Genomic DNA, 23,141 nt, shown 5'->3' on the forward strand with positions numbered 1-23,141 from the left:
CAGGGCCGGGCTCAGGCTCCAGAATGGCTCCCGGAGAGACCTCCCCACCTGCCACAGGGGAAGACGAGCCTCGCCCGCTGGGTCGTTCATTCCGCTCATCCCACCTGGACCTCACGTCCCCGTGAGCCGGCAGGATGAGCCTGATTGGGCCCCTTCCTCACGTGAGAAACGAGACCCAGGGGGAAGAAATGACGTAGCACAGACCGCAGGGAGGTCTAAGGCACAGCCCAGACTAGAACTCAGGCATCCTGCCCCAGAGTTCCCCGTCTGACTCCTGGCTTCCCACAGCCCGAGCAAATAATAGAAGGAATGATGATGACAGCAGCTCCCGCTCACCGAGAACCTGCTGTGTGCCGTCTTTGTTCCAACACTTCATGCACACCGCAGAACTGAGCTCAATCCCCACCGCAGCCCTAGAAAGTAGGTGCTGTTTTTCCCCTTTAAAGACGGGGGACTTGAGTCTCCAAGAGGGAAGGTGCCTTGCCCAGGGCCTCTCTGCTGGGACGCAGCGCTGCTGGGACAGGAGGCAGCGGCTGGCGGTCGAGAGCGCGGACTCAGGAGGCAGACTGCATCCCTGCTGGCCTTGGGCAAGTGACTTTCCCTCCCAGCGCCTTGGTTTCCTCATCAGCGAACGGAGAGAACAGGTCCTGGCTCAGAGCACCGTTGGGAGGGCGTGGGCATTACGCCTGGCAAAGCACTAGGGCAGTGTCTGGCACATGGTAAGAGCTGAATGTGTTGACAGCAGGTTGAACACAAGCGTCCCCTGCAAAATTCACGTGCGTCCGGAACCTCAGAACGTGACCTCATTTGCAGACGTGATTAGTTAAGGTGGGGTCGGGCCCTGCATCTAATGACTGGTGTCTTCATAAGAGACATGGGAGGGAGCCTCAGACACACAGACACAGAGGGACCCGCCGGGAAGACGGCCGGGTGAAGCCAGGGAGAGGCAAGCAAGGATTCTTTTCTTGAACCTTCAGGAAGAACGTGGCCCCGCTGACAATCAGGTGTCAGACTTCTAACTTCAGCCTTAGGAAACTATACAGGGTTCATGAAACCATTTAAACGAGAGTATTAAAGAACCCAGGTCTGTTTGTCTCCAAAGCTCAGACTCTTTCTTGCCAGTGATACTATAGGTCCTCTCCTTGAAGATCTCTTTCCCAGCAGTCAGAGCTGCTGTCCTCACGTCCTCCCTGTTCTTGGCATAGAACATTCCATACTCACCCTAGGCCCCCTGCTACAGCTGGGCATGGCCCCTACAGACAGGGGGTTCCAAAAGCAAGACCCACGCTTGTGTGAGAATCCGGGAATTCTTCCCCGCACAGTAGCACCGACAAATGGTATGTCGTGTCCCTCTGTAAGAGCCACCCACTACCTCTCCTTTCACCAGGATCGGGAACAAGGATGTCTCCCTTCCTAAGCGAGTGTGTCTCCTTTGCTCCATCACTGACAGCTTGGCTACTGATGACATTTCCTTTTTGCTTTGGCTGCCAGGGAGCTCAAAGCCACGTTACAAGTTTAGTCACAGCAACCGTCTCAGGTTAGATTTCTGGGACAATTACCTTCCCTCTTGTTCACAAAGCTTCTCGGTCTTTTATGGTTTGGCCAGCGGTGGTGGTAAGAAGGCAGTCTGACTTCAGAGGCAGAGAACTGGGAACCGGAAGCCCTGAGCTTCCGGAACCCAAAGCTTCTTTTCTGCTTTGTGCGTGACTTTCCCTCTCTGAAGCCCACTTTCCTCATCTGTAAACTGAAGATAACAGTCCCTGTTCTGTCTGCCAAGAGGTCAAGTGAGGCAGTGTGTGAAAGTGCTCTGTAAACTGCCCTGTATGCGTGATGGGCTCCAGGTGTCTTTTTGGAGAAACCAAGCTGGTATAAAATGAAAAAATAACAGTGACTCGATAGGACTAGAGCCCTCCCCTGAAGGTTGCCCACAGCACCATCATGGCTCATCTAACCTTCCCAGCAGGTCTGCATCAGGGTTGTCGACCCTCCAGGCCCCCCGGGAAGGCTGGGGTACACAAAGGTAGAGACAAATCCTTGTCTCTTTTGGAGGGGACTGTTCATTCAGCCACACGGCCTCTCCTGGGGGAGGACAGAGGCCTGGATGTCGATCTCTCCGCCTGCCTCTGGGGATGTTTACCCTCTTGAGATTATTAACCAGAGCAAATAGAGAGAGCAAACTCTTCCAGAGCCCATCTGGACTTTGAGCTGCTTTTTAAAAATTAACCCTGGGCCACAGGATGCAAGGTCGGCAGTGGTCTGGGGGTGCTGACCCCTCTTCCGCCTCTGGCCATCAGGGTAGGAGGGTGGAGGCTCTGGGGCCCCTGCCCTCCTGGGGCCCCAGAGCCCAAGAGCGCACAGGAATTGGCCACCTCCGGAACCAGGGGGAGGACCTACCCACGTAGGAGGCCTCAGCGCCTCAGATGTGCCCCATGCAGCAGGAATGGAAGGTCATTTTCAGATGAACACACTGGGGCTCAGGGAAGGAGTGGGACTTGTTCAAGGTCACCCAGCTTACGGCTGAGCTGGGGGCCACATGGGCCTGACTCTAGTGCCCAGGCTTTCCTCCATCACTTACTCATTTACTCCTTCATTCACCAGGTCCGCACTCTGTGCCTGGCGCTGGGGGTATGATGCAGCATATGACAGACCTCCCTGTGCTCACTCCCCGTGGGGGCGGGGGGGAGGGAGGAAAGGATGGGGAGACAGATGGTCCCTGCAGGGATCGGGGAGCAGCGGCCAGGGGAGGGGAGTCTAACCCAGAGAGGGGTTCGCCAGACAAAAGCGCGCAGGGGCCCAAGGAGGGAAGAGGGTGTTCCGGAAAGAGGGACGGCGACAGCCAGAGAGGAGGCCAATGGAGAGAAACAGAGATGCGTTTGGAAAGCAAAACACAACCAGCCAACCCACAACCATCAAAACCACGGGGCTGGAGCTTGGGGGGAGAGACAAGTGGGGAGAGCGAGGCCGGGGAGGGGACCGAGGCCCAGCAGGCAGGACTGTGATGCCTGGCCGAGGGGTCTGCTTGTCAGTCTGGAGCGTGTGGGGAGTGCTGGCAGGTTTTCAGGAGGGAATGGCCGGTCAGATTTAGAATCAGGGGAGGCCCAGAAAGCAACTCCCTACAAGCTTTTCCAGGAAGAAGGAAGGACCCGGTGACTGGACCAACAGGGACATCAGAGACACCGGCTGGGACTCAGACCAGAGGGCGTGGTCAAGGTTTGGGCCTTCTTCTGCTAACGGGGGAAGGCAGGGTGACCTTCCTTCCCCACAAGGAGGTATCCAGCCCCAGACCTTTTCCCAGATACCTGACTCTATCCAGTTCCCTTGGACTCAGAGTGTAACCTGTCCATTCATGGTGAAGTTGGAGGTGGGCAGCACCCGGGACCCCAGAACCTGCCATCGGGAGAAGGGATGTTCTCACTGCTCACCTATTTCTAGGCTTTGTTATTTCCTCCCCACCAAAGAGCTGGGCCACCTACAGACAGTCCCAGCCCTTGTGACTTGCTTGGGTGACCGTGGGGCAGTCCTTTCCTTCCTCGGCCCCACCTTCCTCATCTAGACCTGCAAATGGAGATGATACCTCGCTTGACACAGCTGAAATAAGAGCTCAGTGACGGACATTTGTGAAAGTCCTTCCTGCTCCCCAAGTGTACGCACTGGAGGGACCCGTGTCGTCACAGGCGCTTAGCACAGCGTTAGTGAATTACGTGGCAGGAATTACACTGCTGGAAGGCACGAGTGCCCCGTGTCCACTAGAGGGCAGCAGAGAACTTCCGGAAAGACCACCCTGGTGTGCTCCATAGCGACCCGGAGCCAGAGGCCTAGAGCAAAGGCCCACAGAAGTTGCAGAATTAGCTCCAGAACCCGCCTGCCTTGCCCCAAGGCCGCTTAACCCCCCCTGGGGAGTGTAAAGCATTCAGTTTCTACCTTGCCCATCCCAGCCTAGCTATAGAGCTGGATGCTTAGGTGGGGCCCTTTTAGAAACCGGTTCCTGAAAGATTCTCCCGGTGAACCAGCCTGGGTACCACTGCTCTAGACCATAAAGGCTGATTACATTCCTATGGGGGTAGCAGGCCCCATGCTGAGCGTCTCACGAGCACATCTTAACGAATCCTATTCAGGTTCCATCATTTTACGACAATGGTTGCTGTTTTACAGATAGGGAAACTGAGGCTAAGAGCTCAAGTAAACAGGTGTCAAAGGTCACCCAGCCAACGAGTAGCGGTTCAAATGCAGATCTGTCTCCCTGACACCTCCATCACTCTCAGGGCCTCCCAGACCCCGTCCCCTGATAAATAGGACCTTGGGCCATGCTCTTTCAGACCCTTGGAGCAGAGGGGTGGGGTCATCTCCTTTCACTGGACTCCTCACTGCAGGAGTCAGGCCCACGCGAGCCTGCTTCTCCCTTCTCCAGCCAAGAGCATGCTCTGTGCCTGCCACACCAAGACCTGACCCGTCTCCTCCTCCCTGGGGCCTAGCAGTACGCTGGCCACTAAGCAGGTGCTCAGTGAACATATGCCGAGGGACTCACTTAAAACTGTGAAGGAGAATGTACGTCAGACCCCAGGAAGGACCACCCAAGCAGAAGGCAGCTGAGGGAGCCTGGAAAATTGGAATCACTACTCCAAGTCCTTAAATAATGGTCAATGAGTGACTGGGAGACACCGTCCAAAAAGCAAAGAGCCTTTGCTCTGTGGTGGCTTTTCCTTGTGTCCCCGATTTTGAATTAGTCTGTGTATCATGCATCACTTTGTTTAGCAGAGTGGTGGTCAAGCAGGTGAACTGTGCTCCCAGACAGACCTGGGTTCCGGTCACGGCTGCGCCCCCTTCCTCCCTGCTCGGTCCTAAGTGACTTCACCTTTCTGGACCTGAGTTTTTCTCTCCGTTAAATGGGGTTGATCAGAGCTCACGGGGTGTGGGAGATTAAATAATAGGGGACACGTGGTGTTCTCGCTCCATGAAGAGAGCGGAGGGAAGGGAGCCCTCGGATGTTGTCAGCCTAGCTTCCCGTTTGTGGAGGAGGTGGGCTTAGCCTGGAGAAGTGGCTCGCAAAGTGAGACACTTTGGAGCTGAGTGTCCTTGAGGTCCAGGGGACAGTTTGTGGCCCACTGCCTGCCCACTGAAGAAGGGGTTTTCCCAAAGGAGTGAACTTCTAAAGGCCTGCCCGTGTCCAGGAAGAGGACACAGGCATTTTCCTGCTCTTTGGAGGCTGGTCTTATCTGTCCATTAAAGCAGGACCTCCAGGGACCTGCCCTGACTCCCGGCTTACTGAGCTGATGTCACCCAATGTCCTCAGATGGACTAAAATAGCTCTCTTCCGAAACCTCGAGGCAAGCTGAACTCTACTCAATGAAGACGAATGAATCTCTCTCAATTCCCCCCGGGAAGGGGCAACAAGGACTCCTCCCCGGCTCTGGCACTGGGCAACGGTCCTGAACGGCCACCCTCTCCCTACAAGAATCCACGTGAGAAGAATCGGTCACCTTGTAAGAAGGTGGCAGGAGAACGAATATCAACAAGTTCACGAGTCTGAAATAACCAGAGAGCAGATATTGACACAATTCCTCTCCTGCAAGTACAGGAACGTTGCATGTTTGTGCCGAGAGCAACCACTATTAATAATAACGGTAATAATCGTTAGCATTTACATAGCACTGACCACGTGCCGAGCTCTGTCCCAGTTTATATGGATTCGTTTAGTCCTCGTATCATCTCCTCTATGAGCACTCATTAACTTCTCTCTGGATAAATCAATCTTATCCCCACTTTACAGAGGAGGAGACTGAGGTCCAGAGAGGCCACCCACCTTGCCCAGGCTCTCACAGCTGCGAGTTGGGCAGACTGGAGTGGAGAGAGGGGGTGGGTTTGCCCAATGCTCAGGAGCCTGGAGACCGCCCGGACCTCCACCCTGGCCACCGGTAAAGCAGGCCCGACCTTGAAGCAGGACCTAGTAAAGGTGACCAGTGACAGACCGTGTGATCAGAGCCCCGGGCTGAATGAAGGCTCCCGAGGACAACACTGCTGGCCAACCTGCAAAGGGCCTCCTTGCTGGCCCGCCAGTGCAGATGCCAGCGATGGCCAGGGCGGGGCTCGTGTGGCTCACACAGTAGGTCTGCTGCACAGCAGGCTTGCAAACCCCGTCTCCTGACTCCCGTCCTGGTCTTGAGCCAGCTCGGGGCCTGTCTACAACCCCCAGTGGCTGCCACTCTTCGTCTCATAGCCAGACCGCCCCCACCTGCACAGCCCTGCCCCACCATTAAAACAAAAGAAGAGGAATCTTTCGAAGCTCAACAAGGAGAGGACGATGGAAAAAGTCACCTACGGGAACACAAAATATCCCTCCTCACAGGGGCCGAAATCAACCTGCTGTTACAAAACTGCATGGGGAAAATGTGTCATTAGACAAAGGGAAGAAAGACCCTGAGACAAGGCAGGACGCATCTGGGAGGTGATGGGAGGCTGGTGTGGCCAAAGCAGACAGAGACAGGAGTGAGAAGCCGTTCACACTCTCTCAGGCCTTCTGCACCTTTCGGGGTCTATCTTGGGGTGGATCGCCCAGAGGAGATCTCACGGCCTTTGAAACACAAGGACCCACAGACATGTTCCTCCTAAAGCCTGTCCTCCAGTGATGCCTCCAGCCATGCTCCTGTTCCCACACTGGCTGACAGGTGGGGTCCCCAAGGACCTGGAGAATTCAACCAGGGCTCCAGACACCTAGATTGATCTCTAGGTTTGCCAGCTCTGCTGAACATCTCCACCCCAAGCCGATGAGTCCAGAGAATCCCTGCCAATTTCTACACAAAGTTTTAAAATTTCCAGGGGGTCATTTAAGGATTTGGGATTCTGGAAAATTCCTACAGTGCTTCAGGGTTTCCAAGAGCTTCTCTCAATTCTGATGTACCAGAGACCTTCTAAGCTTCTGGACAATGACTACCCTATTTCATGGAGCCAGAGAACCGCCCCCAAATTCTAGCATCCTGAGGAAGGCCTATAGCTTTCAGGGTTCCAGAGGTGCCCTCTGGAGTCCTCAAGCTCTCAGTAAGGACCCCTGGACGTGAAGAGTCTGGACACATCACTGGGGTCCTCTGAAATTCCTCCCGGGTTTCGGGATTCTGGACAAGTGGTAGTTCTACAGTGAGGATATTGACCGGGAGACGGATACGTGGCCTATTCGATGGGGTGCTGGACACTGGTCCCCTTGAGTCTATTTCTGGGAAAGTGAAGTGCGGGGGTTGCTGGACTAGGAGACTGGAAAACCGCGGCTGGCTCCAGCAGGAGGAGGAATCATCCAAACGTGAATGAACCAGCAACAGCCAGGGTCCCACTGGGTGGTCCCTGTCCACCCTCCCGAGGCAGCTGAGGAAGGTTCTCATGCTCAGTGCCAGGGGCCTTCCCCGCCTGGGGCTGAAGGCCTCCCAGCAAGCAGGCCCCGATGATACAGTGAGTGAGATAAGGGCTCTGGGGAGGGGAGGAATCCCGGGCTCAAACCGGCCGAGCCACCCGGGGCCGAGGTGGCACCAAAATTACCTAGAGTAGAGAAAAGTGACTTCACGGCATTAACCAGGTTCACCTTCCCGCCCCCCTTCAGGTCTCTGCATGAATGTTCCCTGCACGAGCCCCTTCCTGATCCCCCTTTTTAGAACGGCACCCAGTCTGGTAGAGGGCCCTCCCGGCTATATTGTGCTCCATGGTACTGATCACCGAGTTCCCACGCATTTTTGCCCATTTTCTTGTTTCCTGTGTTCTATGAAGGTAAGGATTCTCATGCTTTGTTCAAGGCTGGCCCAAAGTGGGTTCTTGGTAGGTATTTGTTGAACGGAGTTTTTTCCAAACCCAGGGTGTCCATCTCATCAAATGACCATAGTGACTGAAAGTTGCTTTCGGCTAAGTGCTCTGCAACAGGCAAAGCCTTGTGCTGTTAACTCTTGCCATCTCTCAGGGGACTTAATCCCCAGGACCGTCCAGTGAGGAGGTCCTGTTATCGTGTTCATTCTGCTGATAAGACAACTCGGGCTCAGGGCAGTGAAGTCATTTGCCCAGGATTACTCGTGGTTAAGTGAGGAGGCGAGATTTGAACGTGTGTGGTGCTATGCGTGAACCTAACCACGGCCCCCCCCTGCGGAGCCCGGGGGGTCTGTGGCATCTGGTTATTACCCCCCGTCCTGGACTCTGCCTCCGTGAATGCTGGCCTTCCACTAAGTCTCCACTGTGGAACACCCCTGATGCCCAGTCACACGTCCTGCCTTTCATCTGGCCCCTGTGAGCTTCCTGGGCAAAGCCGGCTTATCCCTTGTCAGTCCTGTTCACCACCTTGAATTGCCTTGAGGCCAGTAGTGCTGAATGAATGAATGAACGAACAAACAAAGGAAGGAATGAGCCCTGTGGGTCTCAGTTTCCCTAACTATAAAATGGATTTCCCCCTAACTGGAGCCCCTTTGCATCCTACTGAGTACTTATGCCAGGAATCCTGATACCCTTCACCTCCTAACCTGCACTTGAACTCAACAGACAAGGAGCTTCACACCCCATCTAACTGGCTGAACACCAGAAAGCGATCCAAGGAGGGTTCAGGGTCTGCCCAAGGTCTCAGCAAGTCTGTGGCATCAGAACTCAGACCTCAGGATCCCTCCAGCACCGGCACATACACAGCCGAGTGAGCCTGAACCAGTGTCCCTCAGGCCTCCTTCGTGGAGACACTCTCCATCCGATCTCCCCACATCTGCCCAGCAGCATGTAGTAGCAGCTCAATTAAAACTTGTATATGAAGGGGATGGGAACCTGGAATATTCCTGATCAGAGGGGGCACGCCCCTCTGCCACGAGTCCTTGCCTCCTCCTCAGATTCCCTTGAGAACCCCTCCTCTCTGTGACCCCCCCACACGGAAGTGCCTGGCCACCCGGAGACATGACCGACCAGTCTTGGAGCGGACACCTCTCTTTATTCGTCTATTTCACCACCTGCAGCCTGGTTTCTCCAAGATCCAGTCACATTTCTCACAGTCTGGGGTGGCACCCTCCCCTTGCTCCCCCAAACTGCCCCACAGCCCCCACCCGCAGCCCTGAGGAATTCTCCCCTGCCCAGCTCAGTCGCAGAGGGAAGCGGCAGCCGTTGTTCCCATTTCACAGATGGGGAGGTTGAAACCCAGGAGCGCAGAGCCCAGACCAGGGTCACACGGGGGTCTCTGGGGTGTGTTCTGCCCTCAGCAGGGAGGGAGGACTCGGCTGGGGCTCCGTGTACCCTCGCTGGGGGGTGGCTGGCTCCGGCCGCGTCGCAGGGAGCTGCCAATCTGGTCTCTGAGGGCCTCCAGTCTCCGGGCCAGGTTTGGAACTGCAGCCCCGCCTAAGGAGCACAGTGAGACCCGAGGCCTGTGCTCCCCCGGGCCCGCCCCACCCAGACCCCTCAGTGCCCTAACACCCTTTGAGGAAGCCTCAGGCGGTCCCCCTCCCCCTCGACCAACACCACGGGCTCCTGCACGCGTGTGGACAACCAGGTGGCCCTGGGAAGAGAACTCCAGTTTGGAAACTGTAAGGATCTTAGGGATCGCCTCGCAGCACACACCCTGTTCCAGAAGGGGGGAGACTGAGGTCTGGACAGGGTGAGTTCTGGCCCGAGACCACCAAAAACCCTAGGGGCCCCGCCCTCTCTCTCTCCTTCACCTCTCAGCACCGGTGACGCGTCTGGAGGCCCCATGGGCAGGGGCGGCGCAGAGGGCACCACCTCCTCTCGCATCAACATCTCCGCCAGGACTCGGGTCCTAGTCCAGTCGCTATGACTCCTAGCCCGGGGTGGGTTGGGCGGTGGGAGGTGAGCCTTCGACTCCCCAGGCGAGCCTCCTCCTCCCCCATCCCAGTGCCCAAGGGCTGGGCCCACCTCTCTCTCGGGAACTCGGCAGAGTCAGGATTGCATGGGGGTGCCCAGGGTGGGGGCTGGGCAGACAGAGCCAGGCCACCCGGGGTCTTAGGGCCAAACACCTGCAGGAAAGACCAGAGCCCGCACTGGGCGACCCTGCCTCTATGTGCTCCACCTTCCTGGTGCCATCATGGCGCCACCATCCCTGCCACACATGCCCCGCGGGACACCAAGAATGTCAGGTGGGCGTCAAAGTGCAGGGTCTTGGTCACTTTCTCTGCGGGCAGTGGGCAGGCCTTGTAATGTCTTCTCTGGGGATGAGGAACTCCCTGGGGGCAGGAGCCATGTCTATTCGAATCCCATGTCATGTCTGAATCTTTGGTGCCCAGAACAGAGGCTGGCATGAAGCTAGGAGCTCAGGGGACAGGTACTGAATGAGTGGACGCGTGAGTAAGCGAACAGGGAAATGAGTAACGTGCCAGTGAATGAATAAGCGAGCGGGACGGTGAGTTCCCGTAAGAAGGCAGGATGGGGGCGGGGGGGAGGGCGGGCAAAGCAAACAGACTTTCTGAACCCTGGGTGGGAGCCCAAAGCCAGCCCCTCACCCAAACGATCCGGCCGGGGACCCTGGAGCTCTGGAGCCTCCCAGGCCACGGACCCCCCGGATCACAGTCTCCAGCTCTCCCAGCCTTCCCTCCCCCGCCTTGGCCTTTCCTACCTGCGGCAGCTGGAGCCCCCTGTGTGGGCAGGCCCGGTGGGCCAACGGTGCTCGGCACAAGGGGCACAGGTGACAGCAGGGGCAGGAGCAGAGGGGCGGCAGGGCCTGCAACAGGGCACGTCAGAGGCTTTGTGACATTCTTGCGCCTCGCCCCACCGGGCCGGCCAGAGACTCACGTGGCAGGGGCGAGCTGGTGCCATCACACAGGGACACGGTGGGGCTGGGCCGGGGTTTGGCAGGTGAAGGGAGCAGGCACAGAGGAGGCGCCTGGAAGGGACGGTGGGGTCTATGCCTGCGGTCTGAAAACCAACCACGAGGCTGGTCCCCGAGTCCCCCTTTTAGCCAACACTCAGCCGTGCCAGGCAACGTTCTCAGTGCTTTACGTACGAACTCGTTCAATCCAAACTTCAACACAACCCTACCAAGTAGGACCCATGTCAGCCCCATTTCGTAGAAGAGGAAGAAGGCCGGGCAGGGAGAAGTAAAACACGTCACCCAAGGTCTCACAGCTGGTAAGCGGCAGAGCCGGACTCTGAACCCAGGTGGTCGGGACCCAGAGGGCAGACTCTTGACCGCTTCACGGAGCCACCTCCTCCCACCTGCCCTGCGTCCCGGGGCCTGCCTCCAGGCTGGCAGCCGCGCTCACCGCTCCAACTCGTGCACCTGCTGGGCCAGGACCCGCTGCTCATCCCGGGCCTGGTCCCGGCTACTCTGCAGCTGGCTCTTTTCTTTCCTGGGGAGAGCAGGCCCCAGGAAGGTGACAGGAGGCAGAGATACCAGTAGGGGGACGGGTCAGCCCTTCTCTTTGCAGTGGAGTACAAGCCCCAGGAGACAAGCGGGGACAGAGGGCGGCCAAGGACCCGGGGAGGGGGGCAGCTTGGCGGAAGCAGCATAGAAGTGAGGGGCGGGGCACAGAGTCCCCCTGGCTGAGGGGGAGCCTACCGGAGCCTCTCATTCTCCAGCATGAACTCCTGCAGCATCCCATAGAGGTTCCGCTGGGCCCAGGCCACCCGGGCCCCACTGAGCCCTGAGGCTGTCGGGGGGGAAGGGCGCGGTGGCTGGATCCATGGGAGCCCCAGCCACACCCCACCCCTGCCCCTGGGGAGCTCATACCCTTGGGGTGTACTTGGCCCAGTTGGGACCGCAGGCAGCGGTTCTCCTCCCGGAGCTGCCGTATCTCCATCTCCAAACGCTGGGGTTGCTTTGCCATAGGTGACTGCCCAGAAAGAGGCCCAGAGCTGCTGTTTACGGCTGTACAAGTTGTGCACTGTACAAGCGCTTCCGGGGGCGGTGAGCAGAGCCTGAGATCTAGCCCATGCTTCACGTGCCAGCCTTGCATCCTGGCACAAGGCGACATCCACCTGGAGGAGGCACCCTGCCCTAATGGTGTCAAAGTACCAGGAAGCCTTAGCCGTGTGCCTGGAGGGCCTGCTCTGAGCGGCAGCCTGCTCCAAATCCAACCTTAAACTCAGTTCTGTCCAGGCCTTGGCCCAGATTCTGACCCCAAACAAGACACTACGTCAGACCCCAAGTCAACTCAGACTTAATCACGGTACCAACTGGGATCCTGGCTATACCCTGAATCATATTCCAAATCAGACCACGCCCCTAGACATGCCCTAATCCTGACCATGACCCCTGACCCCACCCCACCTAATCACGACCCCATCATCAGGACTCTGACTCTAATCCCAACTGTGACTCATCCCAGACTTCCCACGACACCGACTCAGGCTCCTGTTACTGCCTGATCCCCAACCATCTCCCCGACCCTCACCTCTGCCCGGTCTCCCTCCATTCACCTTGGGGGCCTGTGGCCGAGTGGTGACCCGCTGAGCTCGGCTTGCATATCGCAGGGTGCTCAGAGTCTCGGGAAGGCACTGGACTGAAGGGGACACGCAGGCCACCTGGGGAGGGCTGCCGCTGAGCGTTCCTTCCTCTCTGGGACCCTGTCCCTCAGGAGCCATCCCTCCCTGCCAGCCCTTCTCGGATACCATGAGGGTGACCCCGTGTCCCCCCAGCGAGTCCGCCAGCAGCTTGGTGAGCTTGCTGTCCCGGAAGGGGATGTGGCTCTGCTTCCGCTGTGGGTCCAGTAACAGGGAGATGCAGTGACCTGGGCGGGGACAACAAGGCTAGCAAGGTTACACCCGTGGCCCAAGGCCACCCAGCTGCTTCACGCAGAGCTGGCATCTCCGCCCAGGCCTGTGTGACTTGAAAATCTCTCCTTCCCAAGATCTCGTCACTCACTCAGACCGGCCTCTGCTACCAGACTGGGGCTCCTGAGGGCACAGATGACCCTGTCCGCCCCTGATCCCCAGTGCCACCAAAGAACCTGACCAGCAGGCCTGGCACTCGGCAGGGGCTCAGGAAATATCTGACAAGTGGGCTGAATGAAGAAGAGTTCCTGAAAATCTCCCCACACATGCCACAGAGGAAGGCTGGCGTCCCGGCCCTGAAGGCTCCCAAGGCCCCGTGACCTGGGGTGGGGGTGGGAAGGTCAGTTCCCTTCCCCTCACTGGGCCTCAGTCTTCCCAACTGCACATGGGACAGGCTGACTGTCTGAGGGCTCATACTCTGCACCTGAGTGTTTCTACCCCCCCAGTTAAAATGTGCCTTTACAGACCCTCAGGGTTTACAGACTCATGAATAAAGTGCTAAGAGGGAAGGCTCCAGTCAATAGCAAGCTGAGGCCAGGAGGAGGCGTGTGGCTCCTGGGTCACAGCTCCTGACTCTCCCGTCCTACGCCTCCCCTGGCTTCCCCCACTGTGGACGGTTCTGGGTCCGGCTCAGAGGAGGGACTCAGGAAGTCAGTCCAGCTGGCCCCAGGCCTCACCCAGGGCCAGCAGGCTGCGATTGATGCTGTTTGCCTCAAGCATCAGCTCCCCACGGGATCCCGTGGCCGCCACCTTCTCACTGCCGGCCAGGTCTACAAAGCACAGCTTCCCACCAACGGGGGGCTCCCCAGGGTCCACTGGAGGCATCTGTGGGGTAGGAGGATCAGGGTCGATGGGGACTTGGGAGGAGCTGTCCCCATCGGAGTCACAAAGCCAAGGGTTTCCGCTATTATCTCCTGCACACGCCCCGGTTGGTTTATACACCCGGCGGCAGACCCTTGCCGGGTGGTCCTGGGCCAGCTCCTTCCCCCAGTGGGGACACTCACGGTTTGGCAGCTGATGTAGAGCGTGAGCAGGGCATGGCTTCGGCTGGAGGCCTGGTTCAGGCTGTGCGCTGAGCTCCGTCGACGGCTAAGACCTAGAGGGGGAAAACAGCAGGAGCTGCACCTGGTAGGAGGAGCAGGTGGTCACCAATAAAGAAAAAGCAGCGAGGGCATCCTGGGAGAGGGGCCAGCCCATGCAAAGGCACAGAGGCCTGCCTCCAGCACGGACAGGTGAAAGAAAGACGGAGAGAACTGAGGGGAAGAACGTCCATCAGGTTCACGTTTTATAAACATCTCTTCTGTTGCTGTGTGGAGGGAGGGAGAGAGACTCAGGCAGAAAGATCAGCTACCAGGCATGGTACAACTCTGGGGCCAGAACCCAGAGTCCCGGTGTCCCCGCAGCCTGCCACAGGGTAGGTGCTCAATAAATATTTGATGAATAAATGAACGAGGCTGGAACAGAAGGGCACCACAGGCTAGCCTAAGAGGTATGACCTTTACCTTCAACAAGCTGGAAGGGTCTGGAGGTCCGAAGGGGCAGGGGGATGTGGTTTGCTGTGTGGAGGGGAAGAGATTGGAAGGGGAGAGCCTTGAGGCGGGGAGACCTCTTCAAGGGGCAAAAATGGGGCTTGACAGAGGCAGAGACTCTGGGCTGGAGAGGAGACCATGACCCGGACTCCGCTCTACCCAATCATGACCCCATCATCAGGATTCTAAGAGTTCGAACAGCAGTCGGACAGCAGAACCTCCAGGCCTGGGGTGGGGCCGGGGTACCTCCCTGGGCTGTGTCTGAATTGTGGTCTGCTGACCCTTTTCCCCCACTAGGGTCATCTCAGCCCACAGCTCCGGCCAGGGGCTCCGAGTGCACCATCAGTGAACAGCTGAGGAACGGGCGCCCCCACACCCCAAAGCGCCCCCGAAGCAGCACACACCCATTTGCATCAGTTCCATCAGGGCCCCCAGACTCCGGAACTCCACCACTCGCAGCTGCTCCACATAGAAGCCCTGGGTCTTGTTCCAGCGAACAGGGAGAGGCCGGGGAGCTCCCAGGCTCAGTAGGTCTCGAACCTGAGAGGAGGGTGGCCGGTGAGGGAAGGGGCCCTGCGCCCGTGCTCCATCAACCCCCAGACCTTACCGACACAGCCCCCCAGCCTCTTCTGTCCCTTGACCCCAGCTCCTTGGAGAGAAATACTTCTTTTACCTGGAGGGCTGTCTATTCAATCTCAGTCCCCCACCTGCTCATTGTAGATCTCCAAATAGGAGGCGCGGAGGGTGACAGGGGCTCCCAGGTGCCGCACCCGGTCTAACAGCCAAGCAAAGGTCCTCTGCATGATGCCGGCTAGGTTGGGGGGTACGGGCACCCCCTCGCCCTGGGAGCAGAAACAGCTTGTGGGTCACGGGTCGTGGGTCACGATCACCCCGGCACACCCACACAAAACCAGTCATAACTACCCTTTGTGGAGGACGGCCCTACTCTGCGCCAGGAACCAAGTTCCCGTAGAATATCGAATCAGAACGATTCGCCTCCGTCTACAGATGAAGAAAACCGAGAACTACTAAGTAAGGAGGACAAAAGTAGCTCCGCATCGGGCAAGCGCCTTCTACCTCTCCGGTCCTTGGTTTCCTTGTCTGCAAATAAAGGGGGCTGGGCCGCACGAAGGCCTTTCCCCCTGGGAGTCCGCGCCGCCTGCGAGACCCCATCCCCGACCCTCGGGGACTCCATCTGCGCTCGGCCCACCTGCGGAGGAGGCCCGGTCAGGGTGTAGGTCTTCCCGGAGCCGGTCTGGCCGAAGGTGAAGACAGTGCAGGAGAAGCTGCGGGCGGCAGAGGCGCGGCTGGACCCCGGCGGCCGCCCGCAGGGGTGGGGGTGGGGGGCGGGGGGCCTGCCGGGGCCTCACTCACCCGCGCAGCGCCAGCTCGCCCAGACGCCGCACGCCGCACGCCCGGAACACGTCCTCCTGCGTGCGCGCCCCGTCCAGCACGGCGCCGAAGCGGAACGCCACGTCGGGGCCGCCGCCGGGGGGGCTCACCTGGGGAGGGGGCGGGGCACTCTGGGGCGGAGCCAGGGAGGGTGGGGCTCGGGGGCGGGCGGGGTGGAGGGGCAGAGGCCGGGGCCTGGGACCGACTGGGACCGAGCTGCCCCGGAAGGGACCGAGGGGTCTCCAGGTAGGTTTCTGACGGGCGGGGGGGGGGGGGGGGGGTCAGTGGGTGGGAGGGATTCCTCACTTGCAGAGTCCGGGTCCCCGAGCAGTGCAGCGCGCTCTGTTCCCCTCGACGCAGCTCCGCCGCGCTCATGGGACGCACTCTGGGGTCCGGTGGGAAGGCAGAGGTCCATCCCGATGACGCCATCGGCCCCGTCCTTGATCGCCCTCGCTCCTCGCTCCCGCCCAACCAACCTATACCTACCTGAGTACCACCTGGATGGGCGTTCCTGGCCCCTCTGGCCCCTGCTCCAGGCTCCGCGCGGGGTCCCTGTGGCCGCAACGTGAGTTACCATCCCTGAGCCCAGCGGCTCCTCTTACCTCCCAGAATCTCTCCTTACCCGTCGGGAGACCCGCGTTCCTCCATGGCCAGCTTCGCACCCGGAGTTAGCTCCGCCCGAGTCTCGTTCCTTTCTCTCCCGCTACCCTCCCTTTTCCACCACGCTGGGACTGGCTATACACGCCTTACACCCCCCACCCCCTTTCCCCTTCTCAGGCATCCAGCCATCCGGAAAGGCTTGGGCCTGCCCAGGGCTAACTAGTTAAAGATTTACCCACCCCTACCTGTGGTGGAAAAAGTCCCTCTCCAGCAAGGGGACCCCTAGCTAGGGGGTTCTGGAGTCTGAGGGTCCCTTGCTCTTGTCCATTCCTATCAGGAGCGACCACCCAGGCCAGCCTCCTGGGTACACAGATGGGGCTAGGGAGACAGGGACGGGAGCGGCAAGCCTGGCAGAGCATGGGCCAGGTCCTTCCTACTGTCCACCTACGCCTCCTCCAGCTTTGTCCTCTGCCTCCCCCGCTTCCCCTCCCTGGCAGTTCCAGCTACTTGGCATCGGAGGGCCCTGGTGGGGGGGGGGCTCCTGAAGGGGTGAGAGGGGCCCAGGTTTCAGCTCTGGGAAGACCTGGCTGGATTGAGTTCCTGAGCAGAACTGAGAACAGGCCCAGAAAGAATCTGGTTAACCATTGGGCCACCTGCTTCTCCAGTGCCAAGGCCGATTTAAGGCCAGAGCAGTTGTTTAACCCTCTGCTGATCTGGCTGTCTGGAGCAGCAGAGGGGTCTGCGTAGGTGCCGGAGTGGGGCAATCGCCAGTTCAGTGACAGTCTCCATGCTGGGCACCCACGCAAAGGAATCCTGTAGTCTTGTTAGGGAGGCAAGTGAGAACAATCTAGTGTGCAGGGATTCTGGGGGTTGGGGTTGGGGAGTTGAGAGGCCGGTAGGAGCAGGGAGGTAAAGGTGGTAGGTGAGGGTGTTCTTGGCAGAGGAAGCACATTGCAGGAAGGCTGGGGTGGGGTGGGAAGATGTGTGAGGCATGTAGAGGTGATCTGAGGCTGGGCCAAGCTCAGGGAGGCTACATCAAGGAGCCCGGACTCCCTCTGCAGGGAACCAGGAAGCCACTGAAGGGTTATAACCAGGGAAGTGACACCATCAGGTGGGCATTGTTATTATTGCCATTCTGGCTGTTTCTGTATGTTCTCTGACTATTTCCGTAAACTTCTCTTCTGTCTGGCACACGTTAGGGTGAAAGCCTTAAGAGTCACCCCCTCCTTTCAACATAACATGTTCTGTTCCACAAGTGATAGCCAGCTATCAATGCCACCCAACTAAGGAACGGTTTACTTCAGGTGGCAGTGAGCTAGCTCCCCATGCACTGGGGGAGTACAATCAAGAACTAGTCAACCTTTTGATTACAGGGCCTTCTAGCTGGATCTATAGGGAGACTTAGGTAGAGCAAAGAGCCACCGACTGCCCCCAGCTCTATTTTGGCAAGTAATTCCCCCTTTCGGGGCACCTGGGTGGTTTAGTCAGTTAAGCGGCCAACTCTTGATTGCAGCTCAGGTCATGATCGCATAGTTGGCGAGTTCAAGCCTCAGATCAAGCTCTGTGCTGACAGCACAGAGCCTGCTTGGGATTCTCTCTCTCCCTGTCTCTCTGCCTCTTCCCAGCTTGTGCTCACTCGCTCTGGATCGCTCTCAAAAATAAATAAATAAACACTAAAAAAAAGAAAAAAAAGGTAATTCCCGCTTTCTTAACCTGTTTCCTCCCTATCGAAAGAGATTGGTGATTTCCCATAGTTGTTCTGAGGTTTCTTTTTTTTTTTTAATCTTTATTTATTTTTGAGAGAGAGAGAGAGAGAAAGAGAGAGACAGTGTGTGAGCAGGGGAGGAGCAGAGACACACACACAGAATCTGAAGCAGGCTCCAGGCTGTGAGCTGTCAGCACAGAGCCTGACGCGGGGCTCGAACTCACGAACTGTGAGATCATGACCTGAGCCGAAGTCAGACACTCAACCGACTGAGCCACCCAGACGCCCCAGTTGTTCTGAGGTTTCAATGAGACAGTGTCAATGAAAGTGATTCATAAACTGTAAAGAATTATCTAAGAGCAAAAATAAAAGTCCCCAGATGATCTCCAAGATTTCTATCAACTGTGAAGTTCCTTAATCTGTTACATTTTTAGAAAATCCTTGAGGTGGATAGGAAAAGAATGACTACTCCTGTTTTACAGATGGGAAAATGGAAGAAGAGAGAGGGGGCAGGGGAAGCAGTGTTAAGGGGAAAGCAGCTGTGAATGGTGGGACCGAGTACGACCCTGAACTATGCACCGGCTGGCGCTGGTCCTGCTGTAAATGCGGTAAGTGAACAAGTTGTTCCTTTAAGTGTCCCCAAGGGACGCCTGGGTGGCTCAGTTGGTTACGCGTCCCAACTTCAGCTCGGGTCATGATCTCGTGGTTCATGAGTTCAAGCCCCGTGTTGGGCTCTGCCCTCATGGTGCAGAGCCTGCTTGGGATTCTCCCTCACTCCTTCACTCCCTCTGCCCCCTTCCCCACTTGCGCACATGCTCACTCTCTCTCTCTCTCTCTCTCAAAATAAATAAACTTTAAAAAGATGTCCCTAAAAGGGTTAAGGACCACCAGTCATTCCACATTTTCATGTGCTTTGGGCTTAATCAAATTGCTGTCCCTTTTCAAGCTTGACCGAGATGAGCCACACTGCAGGGATTTTGAGAGAAATGCCAAGACAAGGGATATGCGCAGGAAGGGGTGTGATCGGCTGTTTGGCGTGACTTTTGCACAGGGGTTCCCAACCTGGGTCAGAATGTGTACATCACTCAGTGTCCATAAGCAAGAGTCACGTTCTAGTTCTGTTCTCTAACAGTGAGTAAGCACAGTGGCTAGCCTTAAATTGTGAGTTCGTTCGGCAGGTTTATATATATGTGTATATATATATATATATATATATGCACACACATATACATATACGTATATGTGTATATATGTATATGTATATGTGTATATGTATGTGTATATATGTATATGTATACATATACATACATGTATATATATGTGCATATATATATATATATATATATATACACATATATATAAACATGGGGCTCAATCTCATGACTCTGAGATCACGACCTGAGCTGCAATTACGAGTCAGAGACTTAACCAACTGAGCTACCCAGGAGCCCTTAGCAGATTTTTATAAAGCCTCCTCTATGCGCTAGGCTTCTCAGTCCTTGAGATACATTAGTGAACAGACACTGCTAAGTTTTTGTGGGGAGCTGGGACATCTGGAACTCCCACCCATTACAGGTAAGAGTGTAAAGACAAACAGTTTTCTGAAGACTGGCCTTATCTAGTAAGCTAAACTTGTATTTATCTGGTGGTCCGGAATCCCCCCCTCCTGGGTGTGTGCCTAATGGAGCTGAGTGCACACTCCACCAAGGCCAGGGCCAAGGACATCCAGCCGTATTAGCCACCTCCATTACCACTACCACTGCTCCTGCCTCCCTCGGTGTCCTCGTTACCGTCGCTGTCACCCACCCAAATTCTACCACCATCACCCAAAGCTGCAGAAATAGCCGTCCCCGCCCACACCGCCACCATCACCACCGTCGTCATGGCTGTGACCATCGTGCTAGTGACAGGAGGAAATACCACCTCGGTCTATTCATTTGAGAAAGTTAAAGACACAACGCTTTGGCCCCCACCCAGTGGTACCCCTCACGGACCACGGCACTGCCTGTTCCCACGGCTGGGGCTGAGTCTGTCTCTGTCCCCCTCCCCTCCTCACCCTGTCCTGGGCCTGTCCTGAACTGTAACTTTTCCCCAGGAGCAGTGGGACTCTTGCAGTTGAGGGAGGGACAGAGGGAAGGAAGGTCTGGCGGGTGGCTGGTGGGGGTGGCGGGGTAGGAGGTAGTGGGGTTGGAACACAGAGTATCTTAGAAGCTGGCAGGACCCTGCAGGGGTGCGGCTCCAGGCCTCGCTAGAGGGCAGCAGAGCACTGTGCCAACCGGGGGGGGGGGGGGGGGGGGGGGGGGGGGGGGCCTCATCACAAAGGAGTTCTGTCAAGCGTGGCCCTGCTCTCTCCCTACGTTTCTCGGAGCGGGGGGGGGGGGGGGGGGGGAGCGTGCGCACCACTGAGGGGCTAGCCGGCCTGCTGCTATGGAGGGGGGTGAGCAGGCCCTCAAGAAGCGCTCCTTGGGGCAGTAAATAAAAGCAGTGTTGAGCAATCAGGGACCCTCCTCCACACACCCCTACTCCTCCTACCAGCCCCTTGGATCCACTCTCCCCACTTCAGCCCTAGACATCCCCTTTGGGAATACCCTGACTCTCCCTGGAGCCTCAGAATAACGTCTGAGCTCCCTAGGCTGGGACTTAAGGCCATTCGGGCCCTATCTCCTATTGACCCCTCTGGCTGTTCTCTTCTTCCACCCCCCCACCCCCACCCCTGCCTCCTACACTCCAGCCCAAAGCTTCCCTAGACTTCCCTTTGATTCCTCTAAACCTTTGCGCCTGCTGTTCCCTCTGCCGGGAGTGCTCACTTCTACCTGGTGGGCTTGTCCTGCAAGTCTTACCAGAGAAAGCCTTCCCCCGGCCCCTACCCTCCAGGTCAGGTTGGAGCCACCCTGTCCCGCACGGCCTCCTGGGTCTGGCTTCCCGCTGTTACGGTACTAATCACATTGGATTGTCCCTACTCTCTGCTGGGGGGCAGGGACTGTATTGGCTTCACCCCTGTGGTCTCTGAGCAGGCACAGGGGCCCTGCCCACAAGGGGAGCTCAGCAAATGTTGGTGGAAGGGAGGGAAGGAGGAGGGGAGGCCGGCGCGCAGGCTGCTGGGCGCATCCCTGCATCTCTCCCTAACCTCTGTGTCTCCCGTCCTTCTAGCAAGGCTAACCACAAACACTCCACTTCACGATGTAAGGATTCATTTAGGGACTCATTTATCATGGAGATCATCAGCTCCTGCCACAAAGCTGCTCTCAAATGTGCCCAGAAGCCGAGTGACATTCTCTCAGCCCCTGCCAAGCTGGCCTCTCGGACCCGACCATCTGCTACAAATTTAGAATTCCCGGAGGGTGGGGGACAGGCTCCCCTGGGCCCTGGGAAGCCCAAGTGTCAACGCCCTCTGCTCTTTCTGACGCATTTCACGGAGGAGGGCTCATCCCCATTTGTCAGGTGCAGAGACTGAGGCCCTGGTAGAAGTGGCCCAGCTGGTCTGAGGCTCACCCTGCATCAGCATTGGATGGAGGTGGACCAGAGGTGAGAAGATGGTGAGGAAGAAAGTTCTTTAATCACATGACACACTCATCTTTCGTTGTTCCTCCTGTAACCAACCCCCCCCCCCCCAGTGGAGGAAAAGCCAGATGGGTCCAAGGCCTGTTGTGAAATTTTCCAAACAGTGCTTGATGTAATCTTTAATTAAGATGTGAATGTGGGCCATAGGACTCATTCCACAAAAGTCTCCAAAGCGGGGACCTTCAGAGGTTATTGAATTGACTTCTGTCTGGCCCCCTACCCCAGGTACAGATGGGAAGACGGAAGAGGGGGCCAGTATAGGCACTGTGAGGAACGGTGATTTTTAGATCGAGGTACAGAGACTCACAGTAACCCCCCCCGGCACCCGCGGGCCACCACTCTCTCCCCTTAAATACCTGTCTCCTCTCCTCCGAAACTTCACATGAGGGTCCAGCAAGAGGAAATAAAGCCCCCGGAAACCAAGCTCTGTCTTTTGGTGAAGATGAGCCTCTATTGGTAGTTGTGAAATCCCAGGACCCAGGGTGGTTGAAACGCCCTGTCGTCTCCAGGACCCCAGCTCTTCTCCCTGAAACACAACGAACAGCCTCCCTGAGTCAGTCTACCCCACTGTTCATCCAGGAATGACTTACCTATGAGCTGGATGTTTTCATCTAAAAACAGTAATGTCGACATGCCAGAGTGTTAAGGGGCGCTAAGTGTCATCTGTTGCACAATGATGCCTCATGCGTCTGGAACCTTCTGGGTCAGAGGGTTGGGAGTTAGTGTTTATTGAACACTGGACACTTTTTCTACTTCAGTTTATAATTCAGATTCAAAGCGACCCTCTAGGACTGGCGCTACAGATGAGGAAACTGAGGCTCAGGCATGTTCAGTAACTTGCCGCGGTCACGTGCCCGCTAAGCGGGGTAGCGGGGATCCGTCCGTCTCCAGAGCTTGCGTTCCGCCCTCTGCTCTCTGCAGCTTCCTTCCTTCGAGCTGTTTTGCAAAGCTGAACTTGGATAACTGAAGTTGACCTTTTAAGTACACAACTCGCCTTCGTTCAGTCCCCTCTGCTGAAACACGCTCCCACGTTGGCTCTCACGTTGCTCTGCCCTGGTCCCTGGGGAAGGTCGAGTGCTACTTTAGGGCCGGGGAGCTCCGCCCCTGGCCTCAGAATCTCCACCCCCCAGGATTAATTTGTTTGCAGGTGGGGCCTGAGTATCAGCAGTCGTAGTGCACCCCCGATTATTCTAACGCACAGCAGGGTTGACAAGTTTGCTTTCAGTTTTTCCCGATGACCAAAGCCATCCCATCTAATGCGTGTGTCTGTCGGCCTATATACTGATAGAGTGATTTCTCGGGTTGTGATGGGCATTTTGAGACCTCGTGTTAGCTTTTTCTAGTACACTCGCCTTTCTCTTGGGACCAAACTGCCTGATGAGCCCTGTCGCTGCAGTCCTCAGATTCCCTCTTTTCATTTCTACGTTGGAATCCACTGAGAAATCATAAACCAAACAGAGCCGAACTGCCTTGCAGGCAGGGCCTGTGGGATCCGTTAAGAGTTTTCCAGACTTTTCTTCCCTCCTAGGTTTCTTCCATGCAGGTGACAGGGAGCTAGCCAATGTGTGAACAGCTGCATATTCAATTTGAGTGTTAATGAAACACGCCCAAAGCACCTATTATGTGCTGGATCACAG

General features: G+C 56.9%; 1 protein-coding gene and 1 long non-coding RNA gene across 11 annotated transcripts; one reads left to right on the forward strand and one right to left on the reverse strand.

The window, feature by feature from the left end:
• Positions 1-8,912: 8,912 nt before the first annotated feature.
• KIF12 (kinesin family member 12) lies at positions 8,913-16,845 on the reverse strand. Of its 9 annotated transcripts, none has more exons than XM_045042961.1 (20): positions 16,261-16,419; positions 16,125-16,190; positions 15,945-16,023; positions 15,621-15,748; positions 15,457-15,532; positions 14,954-15,088; positions 14,651-14,786; positions 14,220-14,273; positions 13,722-13,813; positions 13,395-13,542; positions 12,556-12,674; positions 12,364-12,468; positions 11,675-11,777; positions 11,504-11,594; positions 11,208-11,294; positions 10,738-10,828; positions 10,562-10,666; positions 9,865-9,965; positions 9,651-9,769; positions 8,913-9,321 (listed from the first exon to the last, which is right to left on the reverse strand). In XM_045042961.1, exons 1-20 carry the CDS (start codon positions 16,284-16,286, stop codon positions 9,194-9,196), a joined length of 1,989 nt encoding a protein of 662 aa, XP_044898896.1. In that variant the 5' UTR covers positions 16,287-16,419; the 3' UTR covers positions 8,913-9,193. The 9 variants fall into 9 exon arrangements, with proteins under 9 accessions (XP_044898896.1, XP_044898895.1, XP_023098397.2 ...); XM_045042960.1 differs by having other exon boundaries at positions 8,913-9,333; XM_023242629.2 differs by lacking the exon at positions 14,220-14,273 and having other exon boundaries at positions 8,913-9,333.
• LOC111557529 lies at positions 15,814-21,927 on the forward strand. Of its 2 annotated transcripts, XR_002737624.2 has the most exons (4): positions 15,818-15,884; positions 15,999-16,203; positions 18,426-18,551; positions 21,094-21,927. It is a non-coding gene; the product is annotated as an uncharacterized LOC111557529 (long non-coding RNA). The 2 variants fall into 2 exon arrangements; XR_006588680.1 differs by lacking the exon at positions 15,999-16,203 and having other exon boundaries at positions 15,814-15,884.
• The last annotated feature ends 1,214 nt before the right edge of the window (positions 21,928-23,141 follow it).

This window comes from Felis catus, chromosome D4 (genome assembly GCF_018350175.1).
Source record: "Felis catus isolate Fca126 chromosome D4, F.catus_Fca126_mat1.0, whole genome shotgun sequence".
Lineage (NCBI taxonomy): Eukaryota > Metazoa > Chordata > Mammalia > Carnivora > Felidae > Felis > Felis catus.

Bases quoted from the DNA above. Each gene is read 5' to 3' on its own strand.
- KIF12 (XM_023242625.2), bottom strand. From the start codon at position 16,286: ATGGAGGAACGCGGGTCTCCCGACGG. The intron at 15,749-15,944 runs GTGAGGAATCCC...CCCCCTCCCCAG, and splicing joins CGGGGACCCGGACTCTGCAA to GTGAGCCCCCCCGGCGGCGG. The intron at 15,533-15,620 runs GTGAGTGAGGCC...TGCCGCCCGCAG, and splicing joins GGCGAGCTGGCGCTGCGCGG to CTTCTCCTGCACTGTCTTCA.